General features: G+C 35.1%; 1 protein-coding gene and 1 long non-coding RNA gene across 2 annotated transcripts; both read right to left on the bottom strand.

The window, feature by feature from the left end:
* Positions 1–652: 652 nt before the first annotated feature.
* LOC125681181 (uncharacterized) lies at positions 653–3,364 on the bottom strand. Its single transcript, XR_007372180.2, has 2 exons — positions 3,212–3,364; positions 653–914 (listed from the first exon to the last, which is right to left on the bottom strand). It is a non-coding gene; the product is annotated as an uncharacterized LOC125681181 (long non-coding RNA).
* Positions 3,365–10,299: 6,935 nt separating this feature from the next.
* On the bottom strand, positions 10,300–16,083 carry LOC130052045 (uncharacterized). Its single transcript, XM_056155994.1, has 3 exons — positions 15,917–16,083; positions 14,598–14,654; positions 10,300–10,563 (listed from the first exon to the last, which is right to left on the bottom strand). Exons 1-3 carry the CDS (start codon positions 15,941–15,943, stop codon positions 10,345–10,347), a joined length of 303 nt encoding a protein of 100 aa, XP_056011969.1. The 5' UTR covers positions 15,944–16,083; the 3' UTR covers positions 10,300–10,344.
* Positions 16,084–22,284: the final 6,201 nt, after the last annotated feature.

The raw sequence follows: 22,284 nt of genomic DNA, 5'->3' as shown, positions 1-22,284 counted from the left end.
GTAACGAGGTACTTAGCTACTGGGCTGTAGAGACCCTTGGGGACTAACAGTCCACCAACAGAGGCCTCCACCCAGGGGTCATAATCTAAAACTTATACGGTACCAATTTTGATGCACCAGATGCGCATTTCGACAAATAATGTCTCTTCAGTGATGCTCAACCGAAATTTTTGAAATCCGAAATACCTGTAAACTTGTAGGCTCTAAGATCTATTTGAAGGGAAAACAGGTTGCCAAAAAAGTGGAGTCAAATTCGTCAAAGGATAAGAGCTATGCATGAGCGAGATAATCCTTAATTTTGAAATGAATTTCTAAATTTTATCACAGCGATTAAATATACATCCGTATTTTCAAGCTAGTAACGAAGTACTTAGCTACTGGGCTGTAGAGACCCTCGGGGACTAAAAGACCACCAGCAGAGGCCTCCACCCAGGGGGTCTAACAAACGTTTACGTCTATGTTCCCAAACTAAAGACATTTAAAAACAACCGATAACGTTTACACAGTGTTAGAGACAATTTAAAATGATTATGCATGAGCCTTTTGTAAAAACTAAAAGCAGATCCGGACTAATTATTTTTGTCACACTGAATTTCATCCTTTTTTAATTCAATGCATTATCAAACTATAAAAGAATATAATAGAAATTAAATTATAGTGTTCAATTTCTTTAATTTCCATATCAAGATACAATAACTATTGATCCTTAGATTAATATACTGAACGATGTTTGTAAAACTTTGGATAAGGCGAAAGTAAATGTGAGTATAATCCTGAGGGAAAAATAGGTTGAGGGTGGATGAGACCAGGAGACGGTCTCCGATTGGTACAGTGGGGAGGACAGCAACATGGAACGAGCCAACTGCAAAAGGCACAATGTATATCGCCTTCGCCAATTCCTTGGTTTGTTGAAGCTACAAAGATAGAATGGCTAATTACTGTGGCGGGTCAGTGTTAGAGTTTTCGGTGCGTGAATTAATCAAAGGTACGTTTTATACCGTGAAATCATTATATTTCGTGGGCCTAATGATTTTGTGGATTTCGTGCATACCTCAAGGCCGCAAAATGACACCTTCAACGAACACAAACTAAATGATATACATGTACATACAAATGTAAAGAGTCATCAAGCACGATATTTCATCAATTGATTTGATTTTTGATGTTTTTCGCCACGTTCAACAATTTTTCAGTTATATAGCGGCGCCCAGTTTTTGTTGGTGGAAGAGAGAACCCAGATACAATGTACCTGGGAAGAGACCACCGACCTTCCGAAAGTAAACTGGGAAACTCATCAATTGACAACGGATATTTAAAATGTTGACAATCAACAAAACTTTATCCCAGAAATGTATTTATTCCACATTAATATAATATTTTGCTAGTCGCCAATCTTAAAAGTTGAATTATTCTATACCGTGACTGGAACTGGCGGGAACAGAATGGTTTAATTTATATTCAATGAACCTTTTCTTTAATGCAAGGTGAAGATAAGGAACAGTGATCAATCTCATAACTCCTACAAGCAATATTTCTTTCGATATTGACATTGGTTTCATCAGTAATAATAAATATATGTTTGTTGCAAAATAGTTCGGTCCAGTTTTCTTCGAACCACATGTCCGCTTAATCATTACCGAATATGGAGCGGCGTGAAGGTCAAAAGTTACATTGGATAATCAATTTAAAGTGGCGAATGGGTCAACGATATGATATATTAGTACTTAAATCTAGTTTACATGGTTATTTAAAATACATATCAATATGAATATAAACAGTAAAATGGTTTCTTTGTTGTTTTATCGGGCGATGAAGGTAGCATACATCATTGCAGAAGAAAATAGCTTGAAACGCTAATTCGCTTATTATTTTTTATGCAATGCAATCCTTCATTACCCGACAGAAAACATAGAAAGTATTCTATAGTCTAAATTACGTTTCTTAATTATAGATACATTCTGCAGCAATTTATCGAACAAGATACAAATATCTACGTGAAATTCAAAATCATGGAACGTTCTACAATTTAAAAAAGTCAATTTATTTCACTTTAATGTGTCCCTCAACTCGACATTTAGATATATCGATGACGTTTTATCTATCAACAATGATTATTTTCATTCATATATCGACTAGATATATCAAGGTGAACTCACAATAAAAGACACCAGAGTTTTCCGCATCTGCCTCGTACTTAGATATTTCATTTAACATACCTGCTAACGGCGAAATAAACAACCCAACTTTATCATAAAGGGAATGATTTCAGCTTCTCATTCGTCAACGTCCCATATTTATGTAGCAATATTCCTTTATCAAATGGGTATGGTGTTTATTTCTCTCAACTGATTCGATAGACAAGAGCTTGTTCTGCATATGATCAGATTTTAAATCAAGGCAGGCTACTGACAAACAAGTTGATGTTACAGGGGTTTCAACAGCCTTGTGTTAAGTCAGCATTTCGCAAATTCTATTTCGATCTACTTTGCCAATAAAACCTGTTATTGGGTTATTGTTAGACCATTCTTTGTACAGCGATTGCGACTACTATAGGACTCACGGCGTGTATGACCGGTCTATAGGGGATGCTTACTCCTCCTAGATACTTGGGCCACCTTTAGTTTGTACAAGGTGAAGTGTTTTCCCTAATCTTACTTTGGTATTTATGGGATATATAAGATTGATCACTATTCATTACATGAATAATCGCGATTTGTAACTAGAAGAGTATTTAAACGTATTAATCATGAATTAGAAATGCATGTCAAACTCGTTTTATAGATTCAATGATTGAAAATCGATTTGAAATGTTTCGCTGCTATTCACAATACATGAGAATGTGTTACGAGGATAATACAATACTATTATTTAACGGGTTCACGAACAACATCAGTGTTATTTGACCATGAACGGATCTGTCGGCCGATTTATGACGGTCAAATAAAGCTGCTGTTGTCCAATAACCCAGTCTACAACTGTTTCATTAAACACATCTATTTTTGCAGGACAGAGTTGCATCATTCTATTGATGTCGAAAATCACCAAACGTTTATAAACTCTCCAGATACAAATCAGAATGGATATCAACTTAATTCAAACTCCAGTTCGTTCATCATCATACTAACTGCACATGTAAGTAGATTCAGAAAATAAACAATGGATGCGGATTGATTGTGTGAAAATGATTAAAAATCAGAACGGCAGTCCTTACCTGGTACTTGTGTTTGTCCTCGTCCATACAGATAATTCGAGTGAACGGTCGTCAAACACAGACAGATGAACAATATGGTCAGCATAATCAAACTGAGCACTCTCATGTTGATACCAGGAGAAGGAAGTTCTGTCTTCTGTCAACAACTGTAAGCAATGGGGCTGATGACGACAATCATTGGTTTTAAGAGTATGAATTTGATTGACAGCTGAAATGACCTAATTTGTAGTTTAAGAAGGAACAGAAAATGATAATGAATGATACCTTACCTGGACCAATTAATCATTAAAAAGTCTGATATTAAAACAAACGGACCCAATACCAATTTTCAAAATAATTCATAGTAGAATTTATCTTGTTGTTGGCTACACACTCGGAAGTACATTTGAATATGCTGAAAGGTTAAGATGATCAAGACCAAAATATGTACCGATTGATGAGGTGATCTTAGTATTATGATTCTTGGAAAGAATTTCCTATATTATATTGATTGAATATTATTTAACGTCCCTCTGAAGAGTATTTCACTCATATGGAGACGTCACCATTACCGGTGAAGGGCTACGAAATTTAGGCCTGTGCTCGGCGCTTATGGCCTTTGAGCAGGGAGGGATCTTTATCGTGCCACACCTGCTGTGACATGGGACCTCGGTTTTTGCGGCCTCATCCGAAGGACCGCCCCATTTAGTCGTCTCTTGTGACAAGCAAGGGGTACTGAGAACCTATTCTAACCCGGATCCCCACGGGACTCCTATATTATAACATTTGATGAATAATGAGATAAAATGCATCCAATACAACCTGTCCTTGGGTCAAATGCTGTATGACGTGTTTCATACCAAGTATTAGACCGTTCTTGGCACACTGCTTTTGACTACGGATAACTCCGTTTACCTGATCAAGCTAAAGGGTGTGTCCAGGATTCCGTGTTTGCCCAACTATATATTTGGTACTGCTTGTAGGAGTTATGAGATTGATCACTGTTCGTTATCTTCGCCTTTCATATAGATGATGATGGGATATCGTGGAATAAATATAGAAAGTTGATGAACTGAAAATGTCTCGGTTGTCCTACTGTGGAGTTTTCAGTTTACCATTAACGTGCATGTTCAGTAAAACATCCAAATATGAAACAGGTGTGGAGGAACCGGATGTTTTTATTTCAGGTTTACTGGGAGATATCGAATCGACTTATGAATGAAAATGAATTACATCGTTGGTGTACATAAATATTGAGTTGAAGACTACATGAAGAGATTTCTTCATGTCGTATTGTAGCTTTCAAATAAATTCTGCCTCACAGAATATGTTATCTATCATAGAGACATCAGTACGCGGATCCAGATGAAATAAAGATAAGCAGAAGTATTTGTGGTAGAGAATCAATTATGTGATGTTTTTAAGAAGTTTACCCTAGAGATGCCTCGGAATTTCATATGCATTTATAATAAAATCAGATTATGTAGGTAATCTTTTTACAAAACATACTGGAAAAGTAGCATATTAAAAGTAGATATTTTAAACAACCAAAAACACCAGAACACGTTTGAAATACCACATGTATATCTTCTATTTGTTTTATGACACCTCTAGATTTCAAGGTCTGAAAATGTCAAGTAAAACTGAGAAAAGAGTTGGTTACACAAAGTGGGTACCATGCTTAAAAATGCCAAGTCCAACTACACGTAAATTTTTTCGAATAATACCCGTACACTTCCAAAAATACATATAGAACTGTCCAAAAAATACTTATTTCATGTTTCGAAGGATAAGCATCAGTTTACTAAAGAATGCGCCTATATTTGCGTAGGCACGTGATATAGAATCAATCCATAATTTTCCAGTTAGTATCATACACCATATACAGTATCTCTGCTTTTAAAAACGACTAACATTTGGTGAAAAATCACCGGCTACATTTTATATTCTCATGGAATCCTTTCCATTCGTGCGGACCAATGTTTTTTCATAGTCAAGATTTTCAGATTCCTTGAGTTGTAATATCTGCACATCGCATGTTTGAATATCATTTAGACTTGTATGTTGTGTTGAAGCTTTCAATTCGTGGCCAAGGGGTTCACACTAAATCCTATATAAAAAAGGACAGGGGATGCTTACTCCTCCCACCTCTTGTATATCCAGGGCTCGCTGTTTGCCAACTCTCTATCTTGTATACCTTATAGTAGTTATAAGATTGTCCATTGTTTGTTATTCACCCTTCCATTAGTCTCCATAAAATAACAATTTCAAGGTATAAACTCTAAGTTTGATTTACTCACAAAGGTAACGCCTAAACGATTTATAAGGAACATCATTCATTAATAGTTTTGTCTTACATTTTAGCTTCACCAAACGACAGCAATAAACAAGATAATATTCTCTGTGCCTTCTGCCGACGGATGAGAATTAGAAACTGTAACCTCCATTGTACTGCAATTGTACCACGTAGATCCGAACGTCTCAATCTCCAGACTGTATCACGAGTACAACAGATATCGTATCACGTGTACAACAGATATCCGGGGCTCTCAATCATCAGCCTGTACCACGTGTACAACAGAAAACTGAGCGTCTCAATCTTCAGACTGTATCACGTGTACAACAGATATCCGGGGCTCTCAATCCTCAGACTTTATCACGTGTACAACATATATCCGGGGCTCTCAATCTTCAGCCTGTATCTCGTGTACAACAGATATCCGGGGCTCTCAATCCCCAGCCTATATCACGTGTACAACATGTACCCGAGCGTCTCATTTCTCAGACTGTATCACGTGTACAACAGATATCCGGGGCTCTCAATCCTCAGCCTGTATCACGTGTACAACAGATATCCGGGGCTCTCAATCCTCAGACTTTATCACGTGTACAACATATATCCGGGGCTCTCAATCTTCAGCCTGTATCTCGTGTACAACAGATATCCGGGGCTCTCAATCCCCAGCCTATATCACGTGTACAACATGTACCCGAGCGTCTCATTTCTCAGACTGTATCACATGTACAACAGATATCCGGGGCTCTCAAACCTCAGCCTGTGTCACGTGTACAACATGTACCCGAGCGTCTCATTTCTCAGACTGTCTCTCCAGTTTATCCAGAATCATACAATCATCGTTCCATCCATACCAGGCTGAACCTAGCATCCACTAAGCAGTAGCCAGTAAGCCCGTAGACGATAACAGTCCCCTTGGAAAATCATCTAAGGACCGGGGATTCTCATAGGACACTATTTCAATTGAAATATACAGGATTGTTTCAAAGGAAAAATAACTTATTTCTTTAATTAGTAAGTTTCCACCAATAATTAGAAAGTGTCCTGAGGAACATAGCTCTCACGAGAGGTGTACATCAACGACAAATTTAATTTACATGGGTGATTTGTAATGTAAGGATGAAAGTAAATGAAATTCGTCTCACAATTTATTGTCAATATGCATTATATACTAGCGGAGAAAAGAAACTGTGCATTATTTATCATATGAAAAAATAATAAAAAAAAAATAACAATCAACAAATTTTATTTTTTGTAATACTGTCAAAAAATATATTTGTTACAACATTTCATAATCCACTAATGTTAACGCTGAATAACGTCAATGTCAGCACATTCGAAAGACACTGGTATTCGAAATTGAATTAGCAAAGTTAATAACGCGTGTGACCATACACGCATTCTTGACAACTTCGCCTCATTGCTGCCACTAAAAAGTTCAGAAATGCTTGAGGGATGTTGTTCCAGATGTTGGTTAAAGCTTGGCCTAAATCAGCCAATGTCACTGGCTGATTTGGTTAACGGCGTTGACGTCGTTTCATTTCATCCCAGACATGCTCGATCGACGATAAATCGGGGAAAACAGCTGGTCAAGGGAAGACATCGACATTCTGTTGTACAAAAACGTCCCTGACTACACGTGCAACATGTGGTCTTGCGTTGTCTTGCTGAAGAGTGATGTGATTTTGCTGTCTCTGTATGAAGGGTATCACATGGCGCTGAATAATTTCGTCTCGATAGCGTACGCCGGTGAGATTTCCATTGACGATTTGTCGAGGGGTCCATCCACGTACTGTTATTTCACTCCACACCATAACGCTACCTCCACCGAATTGTCGACGTTGTACAACACACGCGTTCTGGTTCCACTCCCCAACGCGACGATAAACTCTACAACGGCCGTCACTGCTATCCAAATGAAATCTGGATTCATATGTTACCATTTTACATGAACATAAATGCACATTGATAATCCAGCTCACTAGAATGATGAAAGGCGAATATAGCGAATAGTGATCAATCTCATAACTCCTATAAGCAATACAAAATAGGGAGTTGGGCAAACACGGACCTCTGGATACACAAGAGGTGATATCAGGTGCCTAGGAGGAGTAAGGATCCCGTGTCAACCAATCACACCCGCCGTGAGCCCTATATCCTGATCAAGTAAACGGAGTTATCCGTATTTAAAATCAGGGTGCCAAGAACGGCCTAACAATCGATATGAAACACGTCAAACACCTTTTGACCCAATGACAGGTTGTATTGGCAAAGTAGATCGTTATAACGACCATAGAATTTGCGAAATGCTGACTTTAAACTGTTGGAACCCTCCACCATCAACTTGTTTGTTAGTAGCCTGCTTCGATTTAAAAACTGGTCATAAGCAGAACAAACTCTTGCGTAATGAATCAGTTGATAGATACCATTTGCAGGCGATAATGGAATGTGTGATAATGGAATATTGCTATATAAATATGGGAAGTTGACGATGGATAGGTTATAATCATCCCGTTTGTCATAAAGTTGAGTTGTTAGTTTGCCGTTAATATCTACTCTCAATAAGATATCTAAGTATGAAGCAGAAGTGGACGACTCTCTGATGTCATTTATGTCGAGTTCACTGGCTTAGATTGAATAGACATATGAATGAAAATTGTCAACTGTTATCTAAATGCAAAATATTCCATTATCACCTGAATATGGTGTTGATATCTCTCAACTGATTCGATACCGAAGAGTTTGTTCTTCGTATGGTCAGTTTCTAAATCGAGGCAGGCTACTGACAAAAAAGTTGATGGTGCAGGGGTTTCAACAGTCTCGTTTGAACTCAGCATTTCGCAAATTTGATGGTCGTTATAATGATCTTTTTTGCGAATACAACCTATCATTGGGTCAAAAACTCCGTTTACCTGATCAGGATATAGGGCTCACGACGGGTGTGACCGGTTGACAGGGGATGCTTACTGCTACGCACATGATCCCACCTCTGGTGTGTGCAAGAGTTTGTGTTCGCCCAACCCTCTGTTTTTTATTGCTTATAGGAGTTATGAAATTGATCACTGTTCATGATCTTCACTTTTCATACATAGACGTACTAAGACGTCATAAAGGGAATCGCAGTTGATAAGTAACGCCATATTTAAAATTGTGAGCAAAAGATTTGAAAAAAGTAAAAGCCTTATATCAATATTAGGAATCATAACCCGACCTACGTGAATGAGCATACAATTAAATATATGGCAAGTAATGGAGCAAGATTGAAGAAATATTTGTTGACAAAGTAGTTAACGTCAGAAAAAAGAAAAGAAAATACAGGTATTAACGAATAGGGTTTTCAATTTTCATCAATATCTTGTCGCTAAAGAAGGTAGTCTTTTAGACATGTTCTACATATCATGCATTAAATCACAGCGAAATTTAAATTGTATAATCTCAAAAAGGTAAACAAAACTTTTTTTAACATTCCAGAAAAAGTAACAAATAATTATATAAACGTCTATCACTCTTTCGATGGTGAAATTATGTACTTCAGATGAGGTGCTTTATAGGGGGCACATACTCGATTTTTGATCGGAAAAAAATTGACAGTTTTTTTTATTAATCAATTTTTACACAGGATATACTTTGTATTTAAATAAAATGTGGCTTCAAAAATTGTGTTTGTCAACACGCTTGACATAGCCAGAAAACCATGTGCGGAGGTGAGAAAACTAAGATTTCTAAACTGTATGTCAAAATCATTCAACATTTTGACATATTTTAATAATAAATCAAATTAAGGAGCTAGCACAAAGAAAGATGAGGAAATTGTCATTATAAAAAGCTTTTTCGCCGTATTCTTCAACTTTGGCGACACCCTGGCAGTCAAGTCACGTTACATGTAAATAAGAACATAACCCGTGCCTTGTTTTGAAAATGAAAACTTTAGATGTCTCAAATACATCTTTGCGTCAATTTCGGAAATTTAGGTTTATTGCTATATTTTTCACGAATAAGATACTATCAAATCATCAATTAAATATCCAAATAATTGTGATGAACCAAATTGTGTCCATGTCCCTTTAACGAGCCAGTGAATAAAGGTTTGGTGTAATGAGCTACCTTAATACGGGATTATACATGTATGTTCTTAGAATAGTTCAGTCAGCTGTATATACCGTGTTTATTTTTGCAATGGTTCGATTCTGTCTCAAACGACACATTTATTTTTATTTTTTTATTCGCATTTACAACACTTCTTCCACGTTTTAAATAATTATATACATGTATATTTTCCTTCAATAATCTAGTTGAAATGCCTTTTCATCCCTTATATAAAAGGCATTAAAAGAGAACGTAAATTGTTTCAATTTTCTTTATACAGAGGCGGTCAAGTGGAACTATCCTCGCCGATGTCGACTTTATTCCACGGCCAGTAATAATTCATTCTGCGTTGCTCGACGGAAGCAAATATTCAACGAAAAAAGCATGCCATGCAAGAATTATTGTTGTGTTTTCCTGTCCAGAATCGAACGTATGTGGGAAAGAGTTCTGTTATTGATATCATATAGAGCTCAAAATGCGTAAACAATACATGCATCTATTAGTACATCGTTGTAAAAAGTATGTTTAAAGTTTACGTCTATTTTCACATACAAAAGGCATTGAAAAACAATCAATTAGATTTACTCAGCCCTACAGCTACTAAAACCAGATCCGGACTAATCTTTTTTTTTTTTTTTTTTTTTTTTTTTTTTTTTGTTACGCTGAATTTCATCCTTTGTCAAATCAATACATCATCAAACTATAAAAAAATATAACAGATATTGAATTATAGTGTCTTGATTTCTTTAATTCCCATATCAAGATACAATAACTATTGATCCTTAGATTGATACACTGAAAGGTGCTTGTTAAAAATTTGAATAAGCCAAACGTGAATCTGCGTATAATCCTTCAGAAAAAACAGGCTGAGGATGGAAGGGATCAGGAAGCAAAAAAGAAGCAGTACATAAGTGAGAGCAGCAACAAGGGGTGGACCATTTGCAAAAGGCACATTGTATATTACTGTCGCCAAATCCTTGGTTTGTTGAAGCTACAAAAGTAAAAATGAATAATCAATGTGGCGGGTCAGTGTTATAGTTTTGCTACGCGAGTTAATGAGAAGTAAGTTGATACCGTAAAATCATTATATTTCGTGGACCTAATGATTTTGTGGACTTCGTGCATACCCCTAGCCCACACAACCTTATACCGTCAACGAGCACAAACTAAATAATATAAATGCAAAGAGCCATTATGCACGATATTGCATCACTTGACAACAGATATTTAAAATCTTGATAACCAACAAAAAGTGGCATCACTAAACTAATTTATTCCATATCAATATAAGCTTTTACTAGTCTCCAAACCATCACCAATGGAACTAAGTCGCCTCTCTTTAAAGTCGAGTAATGTTATCGGTATATGGTACTGGTGGGAACATTAATGATTTCATGTCATATATGTACATTCTTTTGAAATTGGCATTGCTTTCGTCTGTGACAATGAATTTGTTGCAAACTAGTTCGATCCTGTTTTTTCTTACCACATTTCCCCGTAATCATTGCCAAGTTTGGGGCGTCGTCAAGGTCAAATGTTGCGTTGGCTGTTTCATTTAAAGAAACGATATGATATTTTAGTATTTAAATCTAGTTTTATTTTTTTTTAAATAGATAAGAACAATAAAATGTCTATGTTGTTTTATCGGATGAAGGAGGTTACATACATTGCAGAAAAATGCATAAGCGCTATCTAATGTGTATGAAACAGAAGCGAATGACTGTTATGTCTTTTATTTTGAGTTCACAGAGATCTATTGAATCGACATTTGAATGAAAATTATTATTATTAAGGTATCTCATTACACTAAAATTTTATCTCAGGGCTCGTTCAAACATCTCTTATGAAGTATGATTTCACCATCGAAAGATTGATACAACCTCTCAATCATTCTATTTGAATTTTTTTGTGATTTTTCCCGGAATTATAAAAAGGGCATTTTGTTGGCCAATAAGAGATTGTAGAGTCCAAATTTCGCTGTCATTTGATGCACGATATGAATATTTCAGAATACATGCCTGAACTACTCAGATAGACGTTCTGATGTTTTAAATAAAAAAATATTTATGAAAATAGAAAACGTTAATTGCTAATATTTTTTCAATCTACTGATAACAACTTTTTAAAAACAAAACATGTCAATTAGAAAAAAATTTATCAGAGAAATGAATTTTAAACATACATTGAAATGAATTGGTTTTCAAATTTGAACCAAGACCGATTGGAATTATGAAAAAGTAGTCATGGAGAACATTGTAACAGAAAAATGCATTCTCTTGATGTAAAATGGTTTACAAATTCAATGAGTTTACCTAATCAGGATATAGGTCTCACGGCGGGTGTGATCGGTCGACAGGGGATGCTTACTCCTCCTACGCACCTGATCCCACCTCTGGTGTGTTCAGGGGTTCGTGTTTGCCCAACTATCTATTTTGTTTTGCTTATAGGAGTTATGAGATTCATCACTGTTCGTTATCTTCACCTTTCGTAAAGGAAACTAAATTGTTTTTTTTTTTTCCTTCTCTAATTTGAATATAGTGACATATATTTGAAATTTGGTCATTTCGTTCCAATTGTTTTTAAAAATATATTTCTTCGATTTATCTTTTTACTAACTAACATGTTTTTGAAGATTTTATCCATGGATTTAAAAAATATCTAAACATAACGTCTTCAATTTTCATAAATATATTTTTCTAAAAATTAGAACGTTTATATCTGAGTATCCAAGATACTTTTTATTAGGTATTAATGTCATGCACCAAATCGCAACAAAATTTGGACTCAACAATTTCTTATTTGCAAACAAAACGCCCTTTTTATCTTTCCGGGGAGAATCATAAAACATGCATATATTCATAAGAAATAATTGGGACCTTGTATCACTCTTTCGATGGTGAAATCATATATCATATGAGGTGTTCTAACTAGCCCTTAAAATGTTTTGTGTAATGAGCTACCTTGCTAAATAAAACGTTCTTGGTATATTTAATGCCGAATTGAAGGCCAAAGCAAGAGAAGTATTCGTCTCACGTAAAAGTTTTGAATAAATTCTGTTTCATAAGACTTTCAAAACAGGTCATCTAACAAAGGAGCACAATTCATGCCCATGGGAATTTTAACTGACTGTTGGAAGACTTGATCACCAAAGACCACAAAAGTATTGTCAATGAGGAATTCCAGCATATTTGTTATTATACCTTCAAAATACTTTGCCTGGGATCAGAGTGGTGTTTAACAAAGTAATTTTTGGATGACTGATCACTAGGTATGAATATTTGCGTTTTCCATTTTTGTTGAAGAAGCAACTGTCGATGATGTCAAAAAGTCTAGTCTGTAATTGATCGTGAAGAATGGTCGTGTAAAGTGTTGAAAAGTCATACATTTTGATTTTGATTTTGATGATTTAAGAAAAGTTTTGTGACTTCAAGTTTACTATAAGTTCTTCAGATTTAATTTAGAATCCACATTTGATTTGCATTACTTCTGGTATATGTAGTCGCAAAGTACGTTTAAAGTTTCTCTTTCACAGCTGTTAATGTTTTTGTGAGGAGCAAAGGTAGGGGCTTGGTTGAACACTCATTGGATCCAGCAATGTATCTTTGTTTGTAAGGTTTTTTTTAATGAAGTTTAGGAATTCAGTACAGGCATGGTTTTTCAATAATTTCATATTTTGAAAGGGCAGTTGAAGTACAAGTAGAATTAATGCCAAGTTCGTTTAAAACACACTTTTAATAATGAGCCTTGCAAACAAAGACACTGTTATTACAAGCTTTGTCACCTGAAACCAAAACAAGTTCCTTATGTAGCCTATCTAATTTTTTTTTATCTCACTTCTGGTTTACTAAACGCAGGATAGATGATACGTAGTTTTATTTCAATATGTCTAATGTGGGATTTTATCCATCGCGAACTTCCGATATTAACATGTTTGTAGCGATATTCCATTATCGCCTGCATATCGTACTTATGTTCCTCAACTGATTCGATAACCAAGAACTTGTTCTGTGTATGATACAAGGTAAAGATAACGAACAATGATCAATCTCATAACTCCCATAAGCATTGCAAAATAGATGAAGGAATATATATCGAGGGACAAGTATCCTCGGGGACAGCTCCGTTTTTAAATCGAGGCAGGCCACTGACAAACAAGCTGATGTTACAAGAGTTTCAACAGTTTTGTGTAAAGTCAACATATAGCAAATTCTATAACGATCTAAATTGTCAATACAACATGCCTTTAGGTTATTGTTAGGCCGTTCGTTACAAATCAATTTTGACTACGGATTACTTCGTTTATGTCATGAAGATATAGGACTTACGGCGGGTGTAACCAGTTTACAGGGAATGCTTACTCCTCCGAGGCATCCGATCCACCTTTGATGTGAACAAGGTTATGTGTTTGCCCTAATCTTACTTTTGTATTTATGAGATTGATCATTGTTCGTTATCTTCCCTTTTCCATGAAACACTTCGGTTCTGGTAACACATGTTATCATTTTAGCGTGCGTTACATCCTCAAGTGGAACTTCAAGACTTTTAACTGCAAGAATCGTTGAACATATCAAACATGAAATGAAAATATGTTTAAAGTTTGTTTTATAGATTCTATGATTGATGATTTAAAATGTTGTGCTGCTATTCCCAAAACTTGGAAATATGTTACGAGGTTAATACTATGCTGTTATTTACCGGGTTCAAGAACAAATGCAGTGTTATTTGATCGAGAACGGATCTCAATGCGGGTCACACAAAGCTGCTATTGCCTAAGAATCCAGTCTACAACTGTTTTTTTAAACTCTGTAAATCTTTCTATTGACGTAAGGTGAAGATAACGAACAGTGATCAATCTCATAACTCCTACAAGCAATACAAAATAGATAGTAGGGCAAACACGTATCCTTGGACAAACCAGAGGTGGAATCAGGTGTATTAATTTTCTAAATATATTTCACTGGTGTTGACATTGTACATTAACACAGATTAAATTCGTACATGTAGAGGTATAAAAAAAAAACATACCTGGGACAAAGGCAAGTGGTTCTTCAGCAGGAGTTGCCTCAAATACATATGATGTTTCTAACAAAATTTAAGTAGAAATTCAATAAACTCTTTCTGATCCTAAACAAGTGATTACACAAGAAAAACAAGTGGCCCATGGGCCACATCGCTCACACGAGTTACTTTGGCCCTGCATGCTGTTCTTTAGCATATGGTAATTTTTAAAAGAATTCTTGAAAACTTTATTCCCATAAAAAGTTTGATCCCATACTGTGGCACCGACATACATGTAGCCATGATACAATGTCAAAAGAAAAGAGAAAATCATGGTTTAAAATTTTCAAAGGTGTACGTTTCCTTATGCAAGGTGAAGATAACGAACAGTGATCAATCTCATAACTCCTACAAGCAATACAAAATAGATAGTTGGGCAAACACGGACCCCTGGACACACCAGAGGTGGGATCAGGTGCCTAGGAGGAGTAAGCATCCCCTGTTGACCGGTCACACCCGCCGTGAGCCCTATATCCTGATCATGTAAACGGAGTTATACGCAGTCAAAATCAGTGTGCCAAGAACGGCTTAACAATTGGTATGAAACACGTCAGACAGCATTTGACCCAATGCGAGGTTGTATTGACGAACTAGATCGTTATAACGACCATAGAATTTGCAAAAGGCTGACTTCAATCGAGACTATTGAAATCCATGTACCATCAACTTGTTTGTCAGTAGCTTACCTCGATTTAAAAACTGACTATATGCAGAACAAGCTCTTGCATATCGAATCAGTTGAGATATATAAACACCATATGTAGGTGATAATGGAATATTGCTACACAAATATGGGAAGTTGACGATGGAGAAACTGAAATCATCCCGTTTGTCATACAGTTGAGTTGTCAGTTTGCCGTTAATGTCTACTATCAATAAAATATCTAAGTATGAAGCAGAAGTGGACGACTCTGTGGTGTCCTTTATTTCGAGCTCACAGGGATATATCAAATCGACATATGAATGAAAGCTATCATTGTTAACAGACAAAACGTCATCGATATACATGTATCTAAAAGTCGAATTGAAGGCCACAGCGAGAGATGTTTTCTTCGCACGTAGAAGTTTTTGAATAAATTCTCAAATGCTGCTAAATTCGACAACCCCACAACGTTTATAAACTCTCCAGATACGAATCAGAATAGTATGATTATTCATATTAACCGAATTTCAACTCCAGTTCGTGCATCTGTATTCTAACCGTACATGTAATGCATTCAGAAATGACACAATAGATGCGGAATGATTGTGTGAAAATGATTAAAATTCAAAATGGGAATCCTCACCTGGTACTTGCATTTGTCTTCGTCCATACAGATAATTCGAGTGAACAGTCGTCAAAAGCAGACAGGTGAACAATATGGTCAACATAATCAAACTGAGCACTCTCATGTTGATACCAGGAGAAGGAAGTTCTGTCTTCTGTCAACAACTGTAAGCAACGGGGCTGATGTCAACAATTATAAGTGTTAAGAGTATAAATTTGATTGACAGATGAAATTACCTAATTTGTAGTTTAAAAGAACGTTAAGAAATTGATCATGAATGATAGTTTACCTAAACCGATTGATCATGGAAAAGTGTGATATTTCAAACTAATCCAATAACAACGTTTAAAGTCATTTGATATAGAGTTTGTCTGGTCGTCGGCTCCACACCTGGAAGTGTGTGCTGTAGGGTTAAGATGGTCAAGATATGTACCGATTGATGAGATGATTTTAGTATTATGATTCACAGAAATAATTTCCTATATTGTACCATGTGGTGAATATTATGATAAGATGCAACCAAAACAACCTGTCATTGGGTGAAAGGCAAAGATAACGAACAGTGATCAATCACATAACCCCCACAAGGAATACAAAATAAAAGTTGACCCCTGGATATACCAGAGGTGGGACCAGGTGCCTAGAAGGAGTAAGCATCCCCTGTCAACCGTGTTGGCCACATCCACTGTGAGCCATATGTCTTGATCAGGTAAACGGAGTAATCCGTAGTCACAATTAGTGTGCCAGGAACGGCCTAACAATCGGTATGAAATATATCAAACAGCAGTTGATCCAATGATAAGTTATTTGGTAAACTAGATCATTATAATGATCATAGAATTTGCTAAATGCTGACTTTAAGCGAGACTGTTAAAACCCCTGTAACATCAATTTGGCAGTTACTTGCTTCAATTCAAAAACGGATCATACGCAGAACAAGTTATTGCAAATCAAATCAGTTCAGAGATATAAACACCATATGCAGGCGATATTGGAAAATTGCTACATAAAATGGAAAGTTGATGATGGGTCAAATGCTGTCTGACGTGTTTTATACTAATTGTTAGACCGTTTAGGCATACCAATTCTGATTACGGATTATTCCGTTTACATGATCAAGATATTGGGCTCAAGGGGTGTGACCGATCGACAGGGGTGCTTACTCCCCCTATGCACATGATCCCATCTTTTATATGCGCAGAGTCCGTGTTTGCCCAACTCTATTTTGTATTCCTAGTGGGAATTATGAGATTGATCACTGTTCGTTGACCTTTCAGTCAAATACATTTTTAGAAATATAGGATTGTTGCTATGTTTTAAACGTATCAAATACTATCATATTGTCAATTAAATATACAAATATTGTTTTATACCAAATCGTGTCCATGCCCCTTTAACAAACCAAACTTTTTCAGTCTGCAGTTATCAATAGTTTCATTCAACCACTGAAACATGCGTTTTACAATAAGCTGAGAAGTATTTAGGTTTGGGGTTTTTTTTTTGTTTTTTTTTTGTGTTTTTTTTTTTTTTTTTTTTTTTTTTTTTTTTTTGGATAATGTATAAGCTTACCAATTAATTCTGAAATGTCAAAAAGAGCAATTATTAATTACGAATTATACCTTTGGTTTTATTAGCAAATTTGTATCTACAATGTATATATGAAAAAACTAGCACCTTTACAACAATGGGAAATCTTTACAACAGAAAACACTAACGCATATTGAATCAACTGGAAGATATCAACTTTATCTAGAAGTCTTATTTATCATAAAGTAGAAGTGTTAGTTTGCCATTAACATGTATGTTCAGTAAATGCATTCAAATATGAAACAGGTGTGGAAGACCCGGATGTCTTTTATTTCAGGTTCACTGGGATATATCATATCAGCATATAAATGAAAATAAATATTCTTAATGAATATGACGCCGTTGGTATACCTACATCTTGAATTAAAGGCCACATGAAGAGATTTCTTCTCTCTATAGTAGCTTTCGAATAAATTCTGCCTCATGGGAATACAAAATTAGGTCAGCTGATAAAAGAGCACAATTTGTGCCCATCTGAATACTAAGTGACTGTTAGAACACTGGTCTCAAACGACTACATGTATGTTGTCAATATGGAACTCCGACATCTCTTTAATATCTTCTACAGAGTACTTGGGTATCAAATCAAAATGTTTATACATTAACAATAGTAAGAGCTGCATCGTTATATACATAAAGCCATTCCCATTTCCATCTAATAGGGTTGTACTTACTACTTACATTCATATTTCTGAACAATGTGTGTTTCTTACAAAAGTGCTAGATCTTTTTTTCTTTTCAAGTAACCAAGAGTGTATATATATATATATATATATATGTGTGTGTGTGTGTGTGTGTGTGTGTGTGTGTGTGTGTGTGTATATATATATATATATATATATACATTTTTTTTACATCAATTAACTTAATTCAAGATGTTTTTCCATTGGATTTGATTATCGGTAAACAAAATCAGGAATTATGCTATTAACATTAAACAATAGAAGTAGTGCATCGTACTTGTCAACCCTGTATAGTTATGTCGCCAGTTCTGAAGTGAGTCCTAATTCAATTTGATCGTTGCTGTAAATTCAATACTATAGTACTATTTTCCAATTGTCTCCCAGGATTACGGGTACTGTGAAAATGTTATTTTAACCTAATTAATACCTTGAGCAATATATCTCATTTTTTGGAAATTCCCTATTTTTCTGACAAAAAGATAGATGAGAACCTAATGTGGTTACACCTATAAAAAAAATAACACACGGGTTTCACTGTACCGCGCACGAAAAATTAAAGATTGATTGAAATTCCGTTCAGCAACATTCTATCAATCTATGTATATAAAATATTGTAAGTAAACAGTAGGATTTATTTATCTCTTTATTCATTCAAAATGAAAATCCAAATATGCCTGTTTGTGGTAATATGTGAGAGCATTCTTCTAGTGGAATCGCAGGGAGGAATAATGCATTGGCCAGGAAACGTCCGTTCATTTGTTCCTATTGGTGAGCATTTATTGCAGACCAACCATAGTTTATATATTGTCTGAGCAAATATATTTAAAAAGTCAAAAGATGTTGATAGCACAAATCACTCATGAAGATATGTTATGTAAATGTGATAATATTGTAAATCTTCGTGGCGCATATTGCATGTTGTCATGGAGCACACGACTATGTTAGTTACATTGGCGTACGGTCACAAATGTTTATGTTTCTATTCAATTGTCCATATTGAAACTATATTTTGGACGAAAATGACTTTCAATTACAGGTGTTTCAAACCTTAGTTATCGTATGAACATCATTCGCGAATGATCGTTTAAGTAGGAATGTGTCTAATTTTTTTCTATATTACATATTCAATAATTTCCTGATATACATTAAGAAACTAACTACATTTGCAATTATTTTCCGTATTAGGCATATAGTTATTAGATGTTCAGTCATTTCTGCGTTATACATTTAGTCATGCCATATTTAGTCATTTCTGTATTTATGTTAAGTAATTTCCGTCTTACACATTTAGTCATTCTGTATTACACATATAGTCATTTCCATATTATACATTTGCTCATTTCAGTATTATACACACATTTAGTTATTTCCGTATTACATGTTCAGACATTTGTTTTATTTTAACACATTTAGTTATTTCTGTATTACACATTTAGACATTTCCGTATTATACAGTTAATCATACCCGTATCAAACGTTTAATAATACCCGTATAACACATTAGTCGTTTCCGTATTACAGATTTAGTAATTTTCGTATTATACAGTTAGTAATTTCCATATTCGACATTTAGTCATTCCCGTATTACATGTTCAGACATTTTTGTATTATAACACATTTAGTCATTTCCGTATTACACATTTTGTCATTTCCGTATTATACAGTTAATCATACCCGTATCAAACGTTTAATAATACCCGTATAACACATTAGTCGTTTCCGTATTACAGATTTAGTAATTTTCGTATTATACAGTTAGTAATTTCCATATTCGACATTTAGTCATTCCCGTATTAGGCATTTAGTCATCCCCGTATTAGGCATTTAGTCATCCAAGTATTAAGCATTTAGTCATTTCCGTATTAGGCATTTAGTCATTTCCGTATTACACATTTAGTCATTCCTGTATTAGACATTTAGTCATTTCCGTATTTCACATTTAGTCATTTCCGTATTAGACATTTAGTCATTTCCGTATTACACATTTAGACATTTCCGTATCATACAGTTAATCATACCCGTATCAAACGTTTAATAATACCCGTATAACACATTAGTAGTTTCCGTATTACAGATTTAGTAATTTTCGTATTATACAATTAGTAATTTCCATATTCGACATTTAGTCATTCCCGTATTAGGCATTTAGTCATCCACGTATTAGGCATTTAGTCATTTCCGTATTAGTCATTTAGTCATTTCCGTATTACACATTTAGTCATTTCCGTATTACACATTTAGTCATTCCTGTATTAGATATTGAGCTATTTCTGTATTACAGATTTAGTCATTTCCGTATTTCACATTTAGTCATTTCCGTATTAGACATTTAGTCATTTCCGTATTACACATTTAGACATTTCCGTATTATACAGTTAATCATACCCGTATTAAACGTTTAATAATACCCGTATAACACATTAATAGTTTCCGTATTACAGATTTAGTAATTTTCGTATTATACAATTAGTAATTTCCATATTCGACATTTAGTCATTCCCGTATTAGGTATTTAGTCATCCACGTATTAGGCATTTAGTCATTTCAGTATTAGACATTTAGTCATTTCTGTATTACATATTTAGTCATTTCCGTATTACACATTTAGTCATTTCTGTATTAATCGTTTAGTCATTTATATATTAGACATTTAGTCATTTCCGTATTACACATTTAGGTATTTCCATATTAAACATGCAATCATTTCCGCATTACATATTTTCTTATTCATTCACTTATTTCTGTATCAAACATTTTGTCATATCTGTTTTATACATTTAGTCATTTCTATGCACATATCTAATAAAAACATTTATACCCATGTTGTTATTTTTGTATACTTATCTACATATTTCCGTGTTAAACATGCAATCATTTAAAAATTACACATTTATAGCTTACATTTGCATCACTCATTCACCTTTCATTGATCACTGTTCGTTATCTTCACTTTTCATTGATCATTGTTCGTTATCTTCACCTTTCATTTATCATTGTTAGTTATCTTCACCTTTCATTGATCACTGTTAGTTATCTTCATCTTTCATTGGTCATTGTTAGTTATCTTCACCTTTCATTAATCACTGTTCGTTATCTTTACCGTTTCATTGATCACTGTTAGTTATCTTCACCTTTCATTGATCACTGTTAGTTATCTTCACCTTTCATTAATCACTGATCGTTATCTTCACCTTTCATTGATCACTGATCGTTATCTTTACCGTTTCATTGATCACTGTCCGTTATCTTTACCGTTTCATTGATCACTGTCCGTTATCTTTACCGTTTCATTGATCACTGTCCGTTATCTTTACCGTTTCATTGATCACTGTCCGTTATCTTTACCGTTTCATTTGGTATATTTCAGGTCCACCTGTTGTACACCGTTCCAACCACCACAATCTCATGTGTTCTATTTGCCAGTTTTTCTTTAATATTTTTGCGCCGGAGTGTTCATTTTACTGCATGAGTAGTAGACGATCTGTCGCGTACTCATCGATACCACCACCACCACTACCACTAGCCGCTGTGTTTCCCATCAACCATGCCTGGGCGCCACCGACGGCTGTGAAAGTATTCCCTTACCCGCTAAAACGATTATCATAAGCCACAGTCAGAAGGAGGGGATGATTGTTGTGTCATATCTATAAAGATAAAATTAAAAAAGGGTTTTTGTATACACAGTAAATAACAAGCAAAATTAATAACCTTTGCATACCCAAGCATAAATGCATTGATAATCAGATTATGCAAACATATTCTATTCTTAGTTTAATATCTGCCGTCATAGTGGATACTGCTGTTAGAACTCGAAGCTGGGGCTAACTTAAAACTGTAAAAGAACCACTTTATCAAATATTCGGCATTCTGAATGCAAGTCAAGTGGTATGTGGCAAGGTTACCAATCCCTCTTCGTTTGTATATACCCTCTCTTCGTTTTGCGCATGTTCTTATCCATATATTGCTCGACAACATTACGTCCAATGCACAACAAACATTGTTGATGACAAGGACAGACTGCATTATCATCGTTTCGGAGATATTGCGGAGTAAGAAGTTGCAGACAATGAGAACTTGGAACAATTTGGTGGAGGTTTGCGGTCTCTGCACGCCATT

Source organism: Ostrea edulis, chromosome 2, assembly GCF_947568905.1.
Source record: "Ostrea edulis chromosome 2, xbOstEdul1.1, whole genome shotgun sequence".
Taxonomy (NCBI): Eukaryota; Metazoa; Mollusca; class Bivalvia; order Ostreida; family Ostreidae; genus Ostrea; species Ostrea edulis.
Note: the sequence above shows the minus strand (reverse complement) of the source record. Positions and strands in the feature narration are given on the sequence as shown.